Below are 16,110 nucleotides of genomic sequence, written 5' to 3' on the forward strand. Positions count from 1 at the left end.
TGGATGCAGAAAGAAAGGTGCGTTGTATGCCGATCTGAATGAGGAATCGACGTATATCAGTTGCGGACTCGACTGGGGCGGAGAGGTCTTATCGGGCAATGGATGTGAGGGGAGAGAGCGGTGACGAAGGAGCTTGACGGTCAGATGACTAAGCGCGAAGCCTGGATATGGAGGGTAAGGGTAGGATAAGTGTTTTATGATTGGTATTGTAGTATTATTATTTACCCTGGAACCGGCGAGATGAAGCAAGGAAAATATGCTGCAAAGATAGTCGAAGTTTGGAGCAAGAATGCTCAATAGAGAGAAGGGGTTGAGGTTGAAATGATTGACGACTGCTCTTATTCGTCCCAAGTCGAACGGAGTAGGTACATTTACGAAGGTAGTAGGTAGGTAGGGAATACTAGCTGTGACACCTCTTCAGGCCGTTAGCCACTGAACTGATGAACTAGCTGTATAACGGAGTGCTATCCAAGAAATGAGCGTCTATGTCTATATATCTACATCAACACCATGGTGAGTGCATCACTACCCCTTCGGTAATGCATCACGGCCTGGTCTGTGGATGTTGTTCTTGTTTCACCAGAGAAGATCAGCTCCCAACATCATCTATCTAGTCTGCCCAACCCTCGGGTTTCCACGAGAAAAGCATCAATTAAGAGCTCGAGTCATCTCAGGTATGTCTACATCGATTCCGGTCCTCAGTAAAAATCGAGGTACTCTATCCAAGGATCAACCAGTACCCGTGTAGATGAAGGGGAGCTCTATCTCCAATCAGAACGCTTAGCAGACTGGTTTGATCAGGAGCATTGGAATCATCTGAACAGAGCCACTCTTGATGAATAACAGCTGACACCCAGAGAGCACATCACGTTGAAGAAAGATAATGGGTCTCGGGTCATCCATAGGCTACAGATACCTTGCGGCAACTGGAGCTCCTCATGAATAACAACGCATCACCTGCGCAATTGCACTGGTTTCCTCAAATGCCTTTGTGCAGGGTCACACTGTACTAGCCTTTCTTTAATTTGCTGTTGAGAAAGTGCCTGTGGATATCTGCCTTTACTTAGTATTAATATCTCTAGTGCTGGCCTATTCATTGTCATGTATTTATTGTATAAGCGCCAGGGCATTATGCTTGAAATTATACTTGGTTAGGTAAGTGTGGTTGAAGTGCACAGAGATACTCACGCTAATAATCATGTGATGGTTTACACACTCACAGCAATTGATATCTCAGTGCTCCAGATCCATATTCCTACTTAGTACTCCGTACTAGGTACTGCACTACTACTCTTACTGCTACTATGGAGTACATACACGCAAGCAGGTCCTTGTCAAGGGTGTCTTGTTGCAGCCGAAGTTTAAGACTAGGAGGTTTGCCATATACGACTTGGGCAGCTGCCTGCTAAAAATACTTGCATTAAGGGATTGCCAAACATTTCATTTTAAAAAGCATCACCCAGACTATTGGCACACAAGCGCACAATCAAATTGGCCAATCTCTTTGGATGTTATCATATCTACAAGGATGTGGGCCTTTCACGCAGCAAAAGATCCAATACCAACCGCAAAAATGCAATCATGACACTTTTCACAAGGCGTGGCACTGTCTAATCACTCATACACATCTTTGTTCTTCATAAGCTTGTCTGCGGTCTCATAGTCGTGCCCGAAAATCAGGCTCGCGGAGAAGAGTCTTTGCAGACGCTTGATGAATTTACCACTTTCAATCCACGCCCGGTGGTCTCTCAGAAGCCAGCCCTGGGCCTGGTTTAGCTCATAGTTCTCGCGAACATGGAACTGGTCCGTTGTCCAGATGAAAGTTCCGTCTTGTTTGAGGTTGACCTGCATAATGCACAGGCCGGGGGTGTGGCCAGGGCAATGGTACAGCGTGATTCCCGTGCAGAGATCTACTTGCGACTCGCTGAACGTTTGCCAGTTCAAGGCATCAAGCGTCAGATAGTCGGCCCTGTTTCCGAGGACGGCTGGTTAGCTGACTGATCGGCGGGGGCTAAGCGTTTTTGCTGCGCGGGAGCACTCACAAGTATACGCCTCCATCGGCATCGGTTGCTGCAACCCAGCAGGCATGCTTGAACTCTTCCTCATGGACGTAGATCGGTACGCCAGTACCGCGGAAATGCTCTAGTCCACCGGCATGGTCCAAGTGCAGGTGGCCCATAATAACGGCCTTCACGTCTTTGATGTCATAGCCAGCCGCCTTGATGGCTGCAGGTAAGTGATGATGTTCTTCATAGCGTGTCCGGGGGAAGAGATCCACGGAAACTGGGCCCCATTGCTGAAGTCGATTTTTTCTCCGATTAGTTTCTGGGGATCTGCATATGGACAACGCCGCTTACCCTGTGTACATCTTCAGCGCTGCCAGTCTCGAACAGGATCAGTCCCATTTCGGGGTGATCGATCAGGCCGGCAATCAACATCAAGTCTCTCCGCTTGTTGACGGGATTGGGGTTGCTTGCTGTGCCGCCATTGCCACCGGTAAGGAGCCTATAGCGTAGGGTTTAGCGAGTTTTTATACCCTGAGCATGAGGAAGTGTGGTGATATTGAACAAATTGAACATACCAGCCCTCATCAACATTCAATGTCCCTAGGTTGAGCAAGTGCATCTTGGTGCCTGGGGGGCAGACATATGCAGGAAGACATGCTGCAGCGAGTTGCTGCATAGGGACTGCCATAATTGGAATCTAGTGCGTGCTATTTTCCTTTGTGTATCTGAGATTTTACTGTCCAGGTTTTAGGTGACTCGATGTCTTTATATAGCGGGTATAGATACTTGATCCCCAAAATTCACGTCATTGTCTTGGGATGTACATTCTGGACAAAATTATTGATTTGTCATGGGATTTATTGATTTGTCGTAGCTGCTGATCACAACATGGCTTTCTTTTGCTGTATGGCGAGAGGTAGGAGTAAGCTGCTGAATCCACCAATGGGTTCTTGAATCACCCAGAAGAGATGTCTGAGAATTAAGCCATGGATATACGACTCTATACTCCGCTTCATTTCAAGCTGCAGCGCAAACCCACCCCAACGTAACAGGATATTGAACTGGCCCAGTTGACTTCACTCAATTGGGTACAGACCTGGTAAGGCCATCAATCAGCCTGTGGCCCTATGGAGATATCAGACTTAGAGAACCAGCTTGAAATTCTGCAGTCCATATTCCTGATTTGACTATAGATACATAAACCAAGCAGACTGCAATGAAGATATACAATATCATCGCAGACCATTCGGAGTATACACATCGGCAGCTACTTGTCCTCATTGTCTCAAAGTGTCCTCTCTTGCCGGAAAGAAGATCACCCAAAATGGACTGGGTTTGATGCGTAAGTACCGCCGCTTTCCCATACCAGCCCATAGACTTACCAAGCTGCGCAGGCCTCACATGGGTCAATAACCCTGTTCCCGATGAACAAGCCTTCAAGGTCCTCAAGGCTGCTCTATCGGCCGGCGCAACCGTGTGGAATGCGGCGGACTTCTACGGGACGCCGGACAACAACTCGCTTCACCTCATGAACCGCTACTTCACCGCGTACCCGGAAGACGCCGACAGGGTTGTTCTCGCCATCAAGAGTGGTTTGGCGAGCAGAAGCCCCTTCACCCTGGACGGATCCGCTTCCGGGATTCGGAAGTTCACGGAGGATGCATTGACCGTGCTGGACGGAAAGAAAACGATTGACATCTTCGGGCTGGCGCGAGTTGACCCCGACGTACCCATCGAGGAGAGCCTGAAGGCGCTCGCGGAGCTGCGCGATGAAGGGAAGATTGATGGCATCCACCTGACGGAGGTGAAGGCGGAGATGATCCGAAGGGCTGCGAGTGTCACGAAGATCGACATGGTGGAAGCAGAAGTTAGTCTCTGGGCGCGGGATGTCTTCCACAACGGCGTTGCCGAGACATGTGCGGAGCTGGGTATTGTGCTTGTTGCGCACAGTCCCCTCGGAGCCGGGATGTTGACTGGGGGGACCATGAGCTTGAATGATCTTGGAGCCGATAATCCGACTTCGCACTTTCCACGGTTCCAGCCCGAGAACTTTTCCCGCAACGTGAAGTTAGTGGAGGCGCTGGAGGACTTTGCTACAGCCAAGGGATGCACTACAGCTCAGCTGGCACTATCATGGGTCAAGGCCCAGAGCAAACGACTAGGAATGCCCTTTGTGGTTCCTATTGCGGGGGCACGGTCAGAAGCACGGGTGTTGGAGAACACGATCGATCCAGGCTTGACGGAAGATGAGTTGAAGAGCATAGATGCCATCCTTGACAGCTTCCCGGTTGCAGGCGAAAGATTCCCTGCCGCTGCTGCGCGATTCAATGAGTACTAGACAGGCTCGAGGCAAGGGTAATATGTGATTAGGGCTTGATATATCTGAAGTGAACAGCACATTAGACCACTATTTCCTTTTGAACTCGGCTCTGTCAGTCTTTACATATGATTCATAGCCATCTTTCCGCAAAAAAGAGAGAGAGAAAAAAATAAGTTCGATTCTACTGTTTGTAGGCTTCTGGGTGCCCGCCTTCGTTTAGACACTTCTAAACCCAGGGCTCCCATTACAGACTGAGCCTCTGTCTGAGACAGTCACCCATACCAGTAGGGATACAAATTTGAGGCAGATAATGCTTTGTCACTGTCGTGTGTTGGCAGAAGGCAAGGGTGGATCTTGGCTCTTTTTCAAAACTAATCATCCCATGAGTCTTGTGGATATGGCAAGATTTAGCAAGAACAAGGATCACAAATTCATCACGGGCTAACTAGATATGCCTCAATGTCTCGGTGACATAATATTAGCGGTTGAACTTCAACGGAGTGAAGAATAGAATTATCAATGTGGTTTGTCTGATATGGTCAACCTCGGAGACGTTCGATTTTTAAGTCCATCTACGTCGGAATTAACAACAGACTAACAGTCACCGATATGGAATCCACTTTGGAGGAAGATACTACTAGCATAATGGGCGGCTGTAATTGGTCAGTTCGCTTAACTCCCGGTAACGTTAAGGTCTTTTTGGGTCTTTTTGACATAGAACCAACTCTAAGACAACGTTGCTAGCTCTATAGGCGGGTTTGAATGCCTTCAATGGCCGAAGTTGCCTACTTCGACTGAAAATGATTTGTAAATCAAGAGATTCGCTATACGAGCATCCGCATGGTGCAAATTCATCTTTCACTTTACCATAACGGTGGCATACTGGTTCGAAAAAATTTAGAGGATGGCTCCCATTCCGCCATCAGATGGTCCGTTTGAGATGGTTGCGATTGTGGCATGTTTTACAGAGTACTGGCCTCTAATCTAATTCAAATTTCAAAATCTGATAGCCCACTATATTCGTGCGACTTGTCTGAGCCTTTGTCCCTTCGAGGCGATATATAGACGCCAGTAATGACTCAACTGATGTAGCCCTGGTTGCTATACAAACCGCCCAGGGTAAATTCCATTATTGAAAAACTGCGAAAATGCTGTCAACACCTCCCTACGTGACATTGGACGACGACTTTTGGCAGCCCTCCTCAAAGTCGCTTAAATTGACTCGGTTACCTGTCTTGACCTCCACGTATGCGAGATCTCATCCCCACGAGACCATAAAGTCTCATTATGAACAGGTCAAAGCTCTTTGCCAGGCGCACGGTGAGAAGACCTCTGGTCAGGCACTTCCTGAGCTTTCCCATTGACACGCCTTCACGCACAGGATTAACCGTTGGCGATGTCGTCTCCTTATCGCTCAAGTTCTGGAAGTTGCATGCCGATCTGATCAGCCCCCGGTTGTGCGCCGCCATGATCCTAATTGGGTCACAGTAAAATCTCGTCGTGGGCACCATTGCGCCGTACACGAGATTCAGCGTTTAATGGACTTCGATGTGTCGTATGTTGGACCCCGCATATACCAAAATGAAGATTGCATTCATAGGAGCTAACTAGTTTTTTGTGCAACCATAGAGGAATCTATATGCCTACAGAACTGGGTCACGGTCTGGATGCGAGGAACCTACAGACAGTAGCTACATTGCTTCCAGACGGAGGATTCGATTTACATACACCTACTCCAGCGGCCGCGAAGTTCGTACACTTCATGGATTTTCTCGCCAGGCTTTTGCTGTTGTTGACTAACAGCTAATTCTGGGAATTCATAGATGCATGCCTGTAGCAACACCAATCAGTGGGCTGCAGAAAATTGCAACTGTCTTTGCTCGACTGCATGTTAATGGCCAAGATCATTGCGCCCGCGGCTTTGTCGTGCAGTTGAATGTTGGATCACAGATGGCGGAAGGCATAACTGCCAAGTGAGTTGTTGCTTTCAAAAATCGTCGGATGAAAGCAACTGCTCCCCTTTACTGATACCTCCCTATTCTTTTAGACTCCTTCCAAACCGAGCCGGGTCAACGTATCTCGACCATGCCATCACAGTATTCAACCATGTTCGCCTGCCAAAGAACGCGCTGCTCGGTGAGATCAGGAAGATACCAGTTTCCGAACAAGACCAGTTTTCGTCTCTGATCTGGCGTGTCCCAGTCGGGACTTTCTCGCTGGCCATGGCCTCAGTCCCCACCCTCAAGATCTGTTCCTCGATCGCCGCGCGATACGCAATGAAACGGAGAGTAGGCCATTCCGTAGCTGAGGAGGGATTGCCAATTACACACTTCCGGACCCAGCAGATCCCAATTTTCCACGCAATAGCCCAAGCGTCTGTTCTCGCCGAATATGCCACTTGTGCGGTCCAGAATTTCACAGATCGTCGTTTGGACCCCCGAGTGCGACATGCACATGCAATGTTCTTCAAGACGATTGCCATGGCCCAGACCCTCGAGTCTACACGAACCCTAAGCCTGGAAATGGGATGGAGAGGCTTTTCCGGGGACAACCAGATTATACGCGCCGAGGTAAGACTGCTCCTGCGCAGAAGCAACTCTAAGACTAATGTCCCCTTTCAGCTGAGTATAGAGGCAATAAGATCGCGGAAGGGGACACGACGGTGCTATGCATCCGTAAGTGGCTGTTCTCCCACAAGCCAAATCGCAACCTTGCTGATGACATGTGATTTAGGCCTGGCTTCGGACATCCTCCTTGGAAAAGTGGCTATCCATCCCTTGTGTCCGTTGGCGAAACACGAAAGTGTGCTTCTCAATGAAGCCCAGGTGCTTCTGAAAGAATGTGGGGGCAACTTCCGAAGCCCTGCTTCGAATCGCCATCTATTGCCTCGTTGCCAGGCGCTGGTTGAGGCAATCGGGTTCCGGATGGCTTATGAGGCTGCTCGGGATGCTCACATCGACCCAGTCATCCTCAAGCTATATGAAATGGGTGCGACCAAGAGCGATCTGGCATGCTACGTGGAACACAAGCTCTTAACACGGCGGGAAGTCTTTGATATCGAGGATAAGTGTATCTCTGCACTTGTCCCGCGCATTAATGAGCTACTGGACAAGATGGACATGGATGCGTACTGTGATGCTCCTATCATCTCTGATGAGAAATGGGATTCATTCCTAAGCACTCTCGACACCTTCTCTGGTGGATCTGTGTTATGTTGATTGAAGATTTGAAGAACTTTCTCGAGTGGATTCTTGGCTGGCATGGTGTTCGTTGAGTATACCTTCGGTTTCAAGGATTCGGGCTGTATCTTGAACCACCACAGACGAGGCTGTACAAGTGTTCGATTCTGAGTGATATATCTCCATAGTGTCTAATTACTTGTGTATACAACTTCGATCATGACCTGCTTCAGCCACTCCTTCCTTTAATTTTCACCCTTTGCTTGTTGGATTTAGTCTACGACCCCACCCAGTTCAAAGGATAAACTAAGTCCCCAGGCCGCAAAGAGTCAAGATAGTTAAGCAAGTAGCCAAATACGCCATGGGGACTGGAAAGTACAGACTAGAGTGGACTGAATGAGTCGTGTACTAGTTTACCTAATGTGGAAGCGATGCGGCGCCAAGAAATATAAGGTTCTGCCGTTGCTTGGGTGTCGGCACGAGTCAGCCCCAGTGGGTCCTTACGGGAAGTCTAAATAGAGTGGGGTGACACTTTGCCTATTTTAGAAATTCGAGATCCTTTTCGAGACATGGTTGCTCCATCTAGTCCACTACTAATGAAAACGGGGTTTAGGTCATGGAATAGCTACAAAATGTGGATTACTGATCAGTCCTTGGCCATTCTTAGTATGACTCCCTTTTATCCAGATGTGAAGAGAATTGTGGCATCCAAACATTTGTGCATTCTGATCACTCATCCCCCTCGCATCGTCAACCCTCATGAGCCCTCCGAAAATGCCAGGTACCACTCAGAAACGAGCTGGCAGGGGAAGATCCAAAACGGGATGCCGTACCTGCCGGTGAGTGGACTTCTATTTCACCATGATCAGACTTGGCGGTGGCATCTGAGTCTGACCCCCCCCCCCCCCCCTTACAGTGCTCGCCGCATCAAATGTGACGAGACCCCTGTCGCTTGCAGAAACTGCATATCCACCGGTCGACAGTGCGATGGGTATGATGCCCACAGGCTCCCCCCCAAAGCCAAGGGGCTGCCCAAGAATGGTCTGGACTTACCAGCATGCCCCGGGTGGCCTGAAGACGGATTTGGCCGGGCAATGACCTCAGACGAGAAGCGGTGCTTCTCCCACTTCCAATTCCGCACCATCCCTACGCTCCTCGAATTCTTCGACTCTGCCCTGTGGCAGAAGCTGGTCCTGCAATTGAGCCGCTCCGAGCCGCCGGTCTATCATGCTATAGTCGCGCTTAGCGCACTCCATCAAGTTTCCGAGGCAAATGGAATGCCGTTGGCGACCCCTGCTACCTGCGCTGAGGGGAACGTCTGGCATCAGTTTGCCGAGGATCAGCTGAGACGCTCTATCAAGCTCCTGAACCAGCGTTCGACGTCTCAGGATCCCCATCTTCGACAGGTCATTCTCGTTTGTTGCCTGCTCTTTGTTCTCGCGGACTTACTACGCGGACTATATGAAAGTGCCTTTACCCATCTCCGGGGTGGTCTACGGGTTCTCAAGGAGCTGCAGATGACAGGGCGGGGGTTGGATTCCTCCTCCTCTGCCTCACGCTCTGGTCTGGTGGGGCAGTCTCTCTTCTCGACGTTTGCTCATCTCGATTCATTGGCTGCGCACTACGATCGCGTCTTTCCCATGCTTACTTCCCGTGGTCAACCATTGGCCGATCAGGAGAAGGTGCATGCTGCTCCTGGCCGTGGGCTCCACGACTTCCGGACCCTCCGTGAGGCACGTGTTGCGTTCGATAGCCTGCTTAGCGCCTCCTACCGTTTCAGTGCCATGTGCATGGGCATGGCTGAGGCAGAGGTTCTACTGCGCTACGATGAACTGCAACAGCATCAAATCGAGGTGTGGTCTAAAACAGTCAAGTTCAAGCAGGTGTTCCTGCCCTTCTATACCAATATCTATGACCAGCTTAGCCCGAAAGAGCAGCGGGGTGCGGATATCATCCGATTACACATCCTCAGCTTGCCCATATGCCTTCAAACCTGCCTTCTAGGGAAGAACCGATCCGCCCTCGCCTATTTCACCTCGGACCTGGAAACGGTATGCTCCATGGTGGAGGCAATCATGACCAAGTTTCCGGAGCGGCCATCCTTCACCGTCGAAACCGGTGTCATCCCGCCCCTCTATCTGTCCGCCATATTATGCTGCGACTACAGCGTTCGGTGGCGGGCAATCCAGCTCCTCCGGTCCTGGCCGCACCGCGAGGGGCCCTTTGATTCCAACTGGTGTGCGTCTTTGGCGGAGGAGGCACTGAGACTTGAGTTGCACGCTAGGATCATGGAAGACGCGGGGTTCCGAGAGGCGAGATTCGTCCTCCCGAACGTCGACGAGATCTCGGCAAATGACATGCTGGGAAAGCTCGTGTATATTCGTCAGCAGAAACTCAATATGTTGGTCAAGAGCGGACGCATTGGACATGCGTCCGAAAATGCTATCTGGGACCCTCTAGATGCCGTGGGCTCGGTAAAGGGCATGCACGCGTGGTCCTGTGTCCGCGCGTTCAACGCCGTCACCTCACGCATCCCGGAGGTTAAACGAGATGAAAACTTTCCTAAAACGAATACGGTCGATTGACCCTTGTTTTCGACTCTGGTAGTTGTTCAACTTGGGTTGTGTTACTGCAGCAGAAAACTATGTGCTGCTCTTCCGGTTGTATTCGATCCTTGTTCTTTCGTGTTAGTTTCGATTTGGTTTTTTCGCGTCTGATTTCTATCTTCAAGGTTGGTTAGGGAGTTCTTTTTTTATAAATCGGTGAACTTAGGCTTACTGGAGGATCAATAATTGGCGAAAGTGCTAGGGTACATTCAAATGGTTCATTGTTAATGGGTTGAATTCAAATCATATACCAAGCATTATATATTGATCCGCGTTCCATCTCCCATTACCCTGCCGTAAAATTCTCACAGCTTATGAAAGAAGGGGTGGTTTTTGAGAAAACATTTGAACTAGTGCCTATATGGCTTGATGGCTTTTCTACGATTGCTATACATTCAAAGCAAGACATGGCTACGCTCATACCTACAAGTAGACTGGGCCTTTTCCTCCCTATGTATATCTCAATGTCACCAAAGTGAATTGATTTGTCCGCTTCAGGTAGCACATAACGTATACAGATATCAGATAGAAGAAGGTCTATTCATCAAGAAGCGATACCGTGGGTATGCCTCCAAGCACCTCCAACATGGATCTTCTCACAGAGCACTGAGGGTAGGAGTATCCGCAATCCTATTATAAACCAGGTCAGTTAGGTCCCCTCGAAGCAAAACAGGACTCGCTAGCATACCGATAAACAAGCTTCTTAGCCGAGACCTTCCGGTCATACAGCGACTGGATACCCGCAGCCACACTCTCCAACCCGGCAGGCTGCACCTGAAACGGATGAGGCTCGAGCCTCCCCTCCGCCAGCAAGTGACTGATATACCTGTAAAACGCATAGGCAAACTGCTCGTCCTGCGCCGCCTGCACCGCGCCACGGTACTTGTGCGGCGCGCCGTACGCGCTGGCCACAAACGTCCGCGTGAACGTGATGCCCTCGGGCCACTGCCAGGACGCACGGTCCGGATTGGCCGCGTCGTCTGCAGGAGGATCAACCATGTCGGTGGATCCCCCGCCCAAGGCGCGCAGCACCGCGACGATATCCTCGTAGCTGCGGTTGTGCGAGACCGCGTCGAAGGCATGGTGCAGCTTCCGTCCTTGCAGCGCGTCCTGGATCTCCTCCACCACTTTCCCCCTGCGGTAGTCGATGATGTGGTCTGCGGCGTGGAGCGACTTGACGTAGTCGATTCCGTTGCCGGCGACGGTGATAATGGGCGACAGCCCGCTGAGCCTGGCGAGCTTGATGGCGTAGGCGCCGACGGCGGACGCGCCGCCGTAGATCAGAACGGGCGTTTCCGTCTTTGCGGGATTCCACGGTAGGGGCAGGCTCAGGTTCTGGTACAGTGCGAGCGCGGCTGTCATGAGCGCGAGCGGTAGAGTCGCGGCGGCCTCGAAGGAGATTTTGCTTGGCAGTCGGAAGGTTGTGGATGTCTGCGCGATGGCGAACTGGGCGTAGGAGCCGTGAGGCTGGAACATGCGGTGGAAGGCTGCGACACGGTCACCAGGCGCGAACTCCCAGACGGCGCTTCCCACGGCCTCGACGATGCCGGCGATGTCGTCGCCTTGGTTGATTCCTTTGCCTTCCTCATGGTTACGGGAAGCCTGTTTAGGGTTCTTGGAAGTATTGCCCTCTCTTCCTTGTTGCGAATGCTGGAGAGAGATGTTCTTACCTTCCAGTCTTTAGGGTTGGAGTCTGTAGCGAAGACCTTGATCAGGACTTCGTTTGCGCCCGGCTTCCTGTCAAACATAGTCAGATCTCATCATTTCCGTCTCCTTTGTATATGGCAAGGCATGAAACAGGGACTCTCGTACGGGATAGGAACAACCCTTCTGGTCGCTTTGATAGGGCCGGGCTTGCCGGCGATGGTGTATTCAATCATGCTGGAGGACATGCTTGAGGACTTCCTGAATGCCTTGTAATGAAAAGCTTGAGATGTAGAAGCTCTGACAGATCTTAGGAACATTGAACTAACTGTTTATGAGGCTCGTTTGCTAAAGTGTGTTGAGCGTTATCTTTATAGTTGGATCTACGTTGTAGTGATGATTGGTGAGCCCTGCAGCCTGCCATACTTGCAGCGGAGTTCACGAGTTCACTAATCATTATTTATAACTCACAAGACAACTTACCAGGTATCGTCATCGTCAATCTCGATATATTGCTCCGAGAACATAATCAATAGCATTATCGGAAGATTACCTGCTGCTGTCGGAGACATTCCAGGCGACAAAATGTCTCCGTCGATGACTGACAAAGCACATTCATATTACAATCTTGCTTGGCTAGCAATCCTTGGGATCGACTATTCCAGTGGGACTCAGAATATACAAAGAAGAATCAATTGGACGGACTGTTTACACAGCGCTATATGTGAAGAGTCTACCTCAGACGAGGGTAGACTCTTTTCGCTCCCGCTGATAATCCAGTTTCTTCCAACCCATCATCCCTCCACAAACGACGCACAACGCCCCGGCTGCCACCACAAGATAGAACTCGAGGGCAAGGACATGTGTAACAGCGCCAAGGGCCCGCTCAAGCGCCTCAGAATCAAGAGCGCCCCACACCGACGACGAAACACCAGCAAGCGCCTGCCGAATGTCCTCCTGAGAAACCCCACGGTCACCTAGCGCCTCAGCTAGCAGGCTTTCTCCGACATTCTGAAATATCGAGCCGGCGATGGACAGGCTGATGGCAATGGCGCCCATCTGAGCCATGAGCAAAAGCGTCGCACTGTCGACGCGATCCCGCGCACTCTTATTGATGACGTTGGAGATGCCCACACCGTGCTGGAATGTGAACCCCAGCCCAATGCCGATAAGAGCCTCGAAGCCCATCACATGGGACTCAGATGTCGTGGGACTGAGACTTGCTGCCATAGCGCCGGCTCCAGCGAGCATGGCCATGCCGCCAAGTTGGTAGACGATGCCGTACCGGCCAATGATCGGGAGGACGCCAGCGATCAGTATCACGGTGCCGATGAAGACGAGGATAAACGGGAGGGTACGCACGGTTTGCTGGAGCGCGTCGTAGCCGCGCGCAAAGGCAAAGAAGAGAGGCACGTAGTAGAGGGTGATGGCGTATGCCACGCCTGCGCAGCCGGATGCAAGCCACAGAGAAACCAGGTCGAGACGCGGCATCAAGTGGACTGGGATTGCGCGCTGCTCGGCGGTGGTGAAGATGCAAAAGTATTGTTGAGCCATCCATGCAGCGAGGACGACGCCGAAGATCGCCCAGACGGCAATCGAGGGACCACTGCCCCAAGCCCACACGGGACCTGAGAATTCCAGACCGAGTGAAAACAAAACTGGGCAAGCCATGTTGAAAGCAATACCCACGGGATCCATATCAAGTATCCGGCGATGCAATGGAACATTCGGCCCGAGATATATACTCGGGAAGCAGAGGATGGCACCCACAAGAGCAAGTCCCATCCATGGAAGGTTCATGTAGAATGCCCAGCGCCAGGTTGTATCTGGATTCTCAGCCAGAGCGGCACCGATGGGGCCGCCGACGATGAGGCCAACTGCCCAGGATACGCTGAGCCCGCCGATCAAGAGTTGGGTTTTGCTCGGGGTAGCAAAGACGGAGACGAAGGTGAGGTTGCTATGAATTTGTAATTGTCAGCTCTCTCTCTCTCTCTCCTTGGCTCTGGATTGCATGAATCATACGTTTGGTATATCATCGCTCCACCAATTCCCATAACGATCCGCCCAACAATGACGGTTGACATGCTGTGAGCAGATCCCCCGATAGCAGCGCCGGCCAGAAAGATTCCAATACAAACGATGTAGATCCAACGCAGATTGAAACAGTATATGATTTTTCGGGACAGGGAAAGCACCGCAAAGACGGCGAGCGTGTATGAGAGCGCTATCCATGGAAGAAGCTTGATGTCGCCAAAGGCCTCGTACAGATGAGGCTGTATGTTCGCAACATTGCTGACATCGTACCCTGAGGCAATATACAACAGTGTTCAGTGTCCATGATGGGTCAAAGCATAACTCAGCCGTAAAACATACCATGAATCAAGCACGTCAGAAGTACGACAGCGAGGCTGCCATTCCATTTCCATGATGGGAGAGTTTCTCGATCCTGAGCTGCCGCCGCTATACTCTCCGCTCGGACAGCCTTTGATGTTGAATGGGATTCCGAAGACATATCCGCAAGACGCTAGTTGTTCGCAGTGCAGCAAGGCTTTTATTCAGTTTGGGAAGCTGAGCGATTGAATCTGCCTTGAATCATTAGCAGGAAGTGCAAATTTGGAGAGTGTTGTTACTGTTAGCGGACAAAATCTTCTTCTTTCCTTTATATTCTCTAGAACTAGGTGAATTCTGTGTCCAAGAGTGTCCTGTCTGTCTATACATCAGATGTCGCAAACAGTCTAGTTGGTAGCCTTGGGTCATCTTCACACCATCTCATAAAGACTGTACTACTATCTTAAGTGATGGAGACTCCGGGGGTTGAGTAACCTTCATATTGTAATTAGTGATACTTTGCAATCAGCAATGTTTATGAATGATTTGTATATAAAGCCCTAAAATAACTATTAGTCCATTCCCTGAATGCTCACAGCTGGGGTCCTACCTCAGTGGCCCTCCTTACTTTTTACTTGATCAGCTGGCGCAATATGCCGTTGTGTGTCACTTCACCATGATATCATGGAGCAGATCTCTAGGAGCGCAAAAGATTTCCTGTACAGCATGGGCAAATCACCAACATCCAGAGCCTTGGACAGCCTAATTGAAAGGAAATCAATCATCTCAGCTCAGGGATGTCAATTCAACTCTTGATGCATGAATGTTATGAAAGCTAATATAGTCAATCAATCAATCAAGATTCTATTAACCTGTTGGAGCCTATCTAGTGGAATGACTAGCTATATAGGTGCTTTACTAATTACAGTAGGGATCTAGTATCTATATATCTAAATCCTATATCTTATAAACAATAGAAACGATGTAAGAAACATTAAAAAGAGTAAGTATTACTATAACTAAAGTAGCCTATTATTAAGCTATATATCCTCCCCTATATTATCTCCGTATATTAAATATCTATCCTACTTTAATTTATATGATATGCCTTCTTAAGTTCTTATATAATTCTATATCTATAAAGACCCCTCCTCGATAGCTAGCTAGATTATGATATCCCTTTAAAAATCACTACCTACTGGATAGCCTATCTAGTAGATCACTAGGATCCTGCCTGTTTTCTTTTATTATCTCTCGTATTCGTTCTTCCCTTACTATCTATATCCCTTCTTTACACTTTCCTTTAACTCCATATTGATGTACGGTCAGACCCACCACCTCAAAAACAGGGGCTAGAGTCACCCTTTCAAAGCCCTACCCCAGCAGCTGCCCTACCGGACCAAATTCAAAATTTCAAATCACCTAACCCCTAGAGGAGGTTGAAATTGTAGCGAGCAGAGCCCGCCGGATGCTCGGGCTACTTGAATAGACGATACAGCCTTCGCGAGGCCCAGCAGCCATGAGTCACGTGGCTGTGTACTGATTGATGTAGTGATATTCACACTGTGACCCGCCCCTTTATTGCATGACCTCTTTCTCATGTTTGGCTGTCACGGTCCTAGTTAGATTCCTTCAGTAATTTCATACTGTCCAAACCTAGGTCATAGGTTGAGTAGGCTCTTAGCCCGTGACAAGTCTAACTATTTAATAAAATACCATGAGTTCTACTGTATATACCAGCCAGTATCTTACTGAACTACTATTAATTTCATAAAAAGTTTAAAATCTGTAGGTTATAGTCTAGAACTATTACTGCTGTATCCATTATCCAGTTAGTTTTATTATCTTGATCTATCAGAGAAAATAATAATATCAATTGTTACTTGCCTTTTTGAAGTATTAGTTTTAATCTTTTCCCGATCCGGCTCGATTTCAATATCTGTAAAAGGTAGAGCTCGCCACAGTGCTAGTGGTCTTGGGTCAATTCTTTCCAGGGCCTGCAAAAGAGACATATTTACACAGCCAAG

The 16,110-nt window shown here is 49.5% G+C and overlaps 6 protein-coding genes across 6 annotated transcripts; 3 read left to right on the forward strand and 3 right to left on the reverse strand.

Moving 5' to 3' along the window:
- Nucleotides 1-1,614: 1,614 nt before the first annotated feature.
- ACLA_002760 (N-acyl homoserine lactonase family protein) lies at nt 1,615-2,694 on the reverse strand (the record flags this gene model as incomplete). The annotated part of the gene is made up of 4 exons (XM_001276290.1): nt 1,615-1,969; nt 2,043-2,296; nt 2,358-2,505; nt 2,582-2,694. 4 exons carry the CDS (start codon nt 2,692-2,694, stop codon nt 1,615-1,617), a joined length of 870 nt encoding a protein of 289 aa, XP_001276291.1.
- Nucleotides 2,695-2,894: 200 nt separating this feature from the next.
- On the forward strand, nt 2,895-4,344 carry ACLA_002770 (aldo/keto reductase family protein; the record flags this gene model as incomplete). Its single annotated transcript, XM_001276291.1, has 3 exons — nt 2,895-2,922; nt 3,298-3,348; nt 3,401-4,344. The coding sequence occupies 3 exons, from the start codon at nt 2,895-2,897 to the stop codon at nt 4,342-4,344; spliced, it is 1,023 nt and encodes a 340-aa protein (XP_001276292.1).
- A 1,130-nt stretch (nt 4,345-5,474) lies between these two features.
- On the forward strand, nt 5,475-7,544 carry ACLA_002780 (putative acyl-CoA oxidase; the record flags this gene model as incomplete). The annotated part of the gene is made up of 7 exons (XM_001276292.1): nt 5,475-5,646; nt 5,746-5,881; nt 5,938-6,075; nt 6,150-6,299; nt 6,374-6,896; nt 6,953-7,001; nt 7,060-7,544. 7 exons carry the CDS (start codon nt 5,475-5,477, stop codon nt 7,542-7,544), a joined length of 1,653 nt encoding a protein of 550 aa, XP_001276293.1.
- A 720-nt stretch (nt 7,545-8,264) lies between these two features.
- On the forward strand, nt 8,265-10,090 carry ACLA_002790 (Zn(II)2Cys6 transcription factor; the record flags this gene model as incomplete). The annotated part of the gene is made up of 2 exons (XM_001276293.1): nt 8,265-8,344; nt 8,422-10,090. 2 exons carry the CDS (start codon nt 8,265-8,267, stop codon nt 10,088-10,090), a joined length of 1,749 nt encoding a protein of 582 aa, XP_001276294.1.
- A 666-nt stretch (nt 10,091-10,756) lies between these two features.
- ACLA_002800 (zinc-binding alcohol dehydrogenase family protein) lies at nt 10,757-12,003 on the reverse strand (the record flags this gene model as incomplete). The annotated part of the gene is made up of 3 exons (XM_001276294.1): nt 10,757-11,713; nt 11,782-11,848; nt 11,924-12,003. 3 exons carry the CDS (start codon nt 12,001-12,003, stop codon nt 10,757-10,759), a joined length of 1,104 nt encoding a protein of 367 aa, XP_001276295.1.
- Nucleotides 12,004-12,493: 490 nt separating this feature from the next.
- On the reverse strand, nt 12,494-14,267 carry ACLA_002810 (putative MFS transporter; the record flags this gene model as incomplete). Its single annotated transcript, XM_001276295.1, has 3 exons — nt 12,494-13,712; nt 13,778-14,060; nt 14,129-14,267. The coding sequence occupies 3 exons, from the start codon at nt 14,265-14,267 to the stop codon at nt 12,494-12,496; spliced, it is 1,641 nt and encodes a 546-aa protein (XP_001276296.1).
- Between the last annotated feature and the right edge of the window lie 1,843 nt (nt 14,268-16,110).

Source organism: Aspergillus clavatus, genomic scaffold (assembly GCF_000002715.2).
Source record: "Aspergillus clavatus NRRL 1 1099423829750 genomic scaffold, whole genome shotgun sequence".
NCBI classification, from domain to species: domain Eukaryota; kingdom Fungi; phylum Ascomycota; class Eurotiomycetes; order Eurotiales; family Aspergillaceae; genus Aspergillus; species Aspergillus clavatus.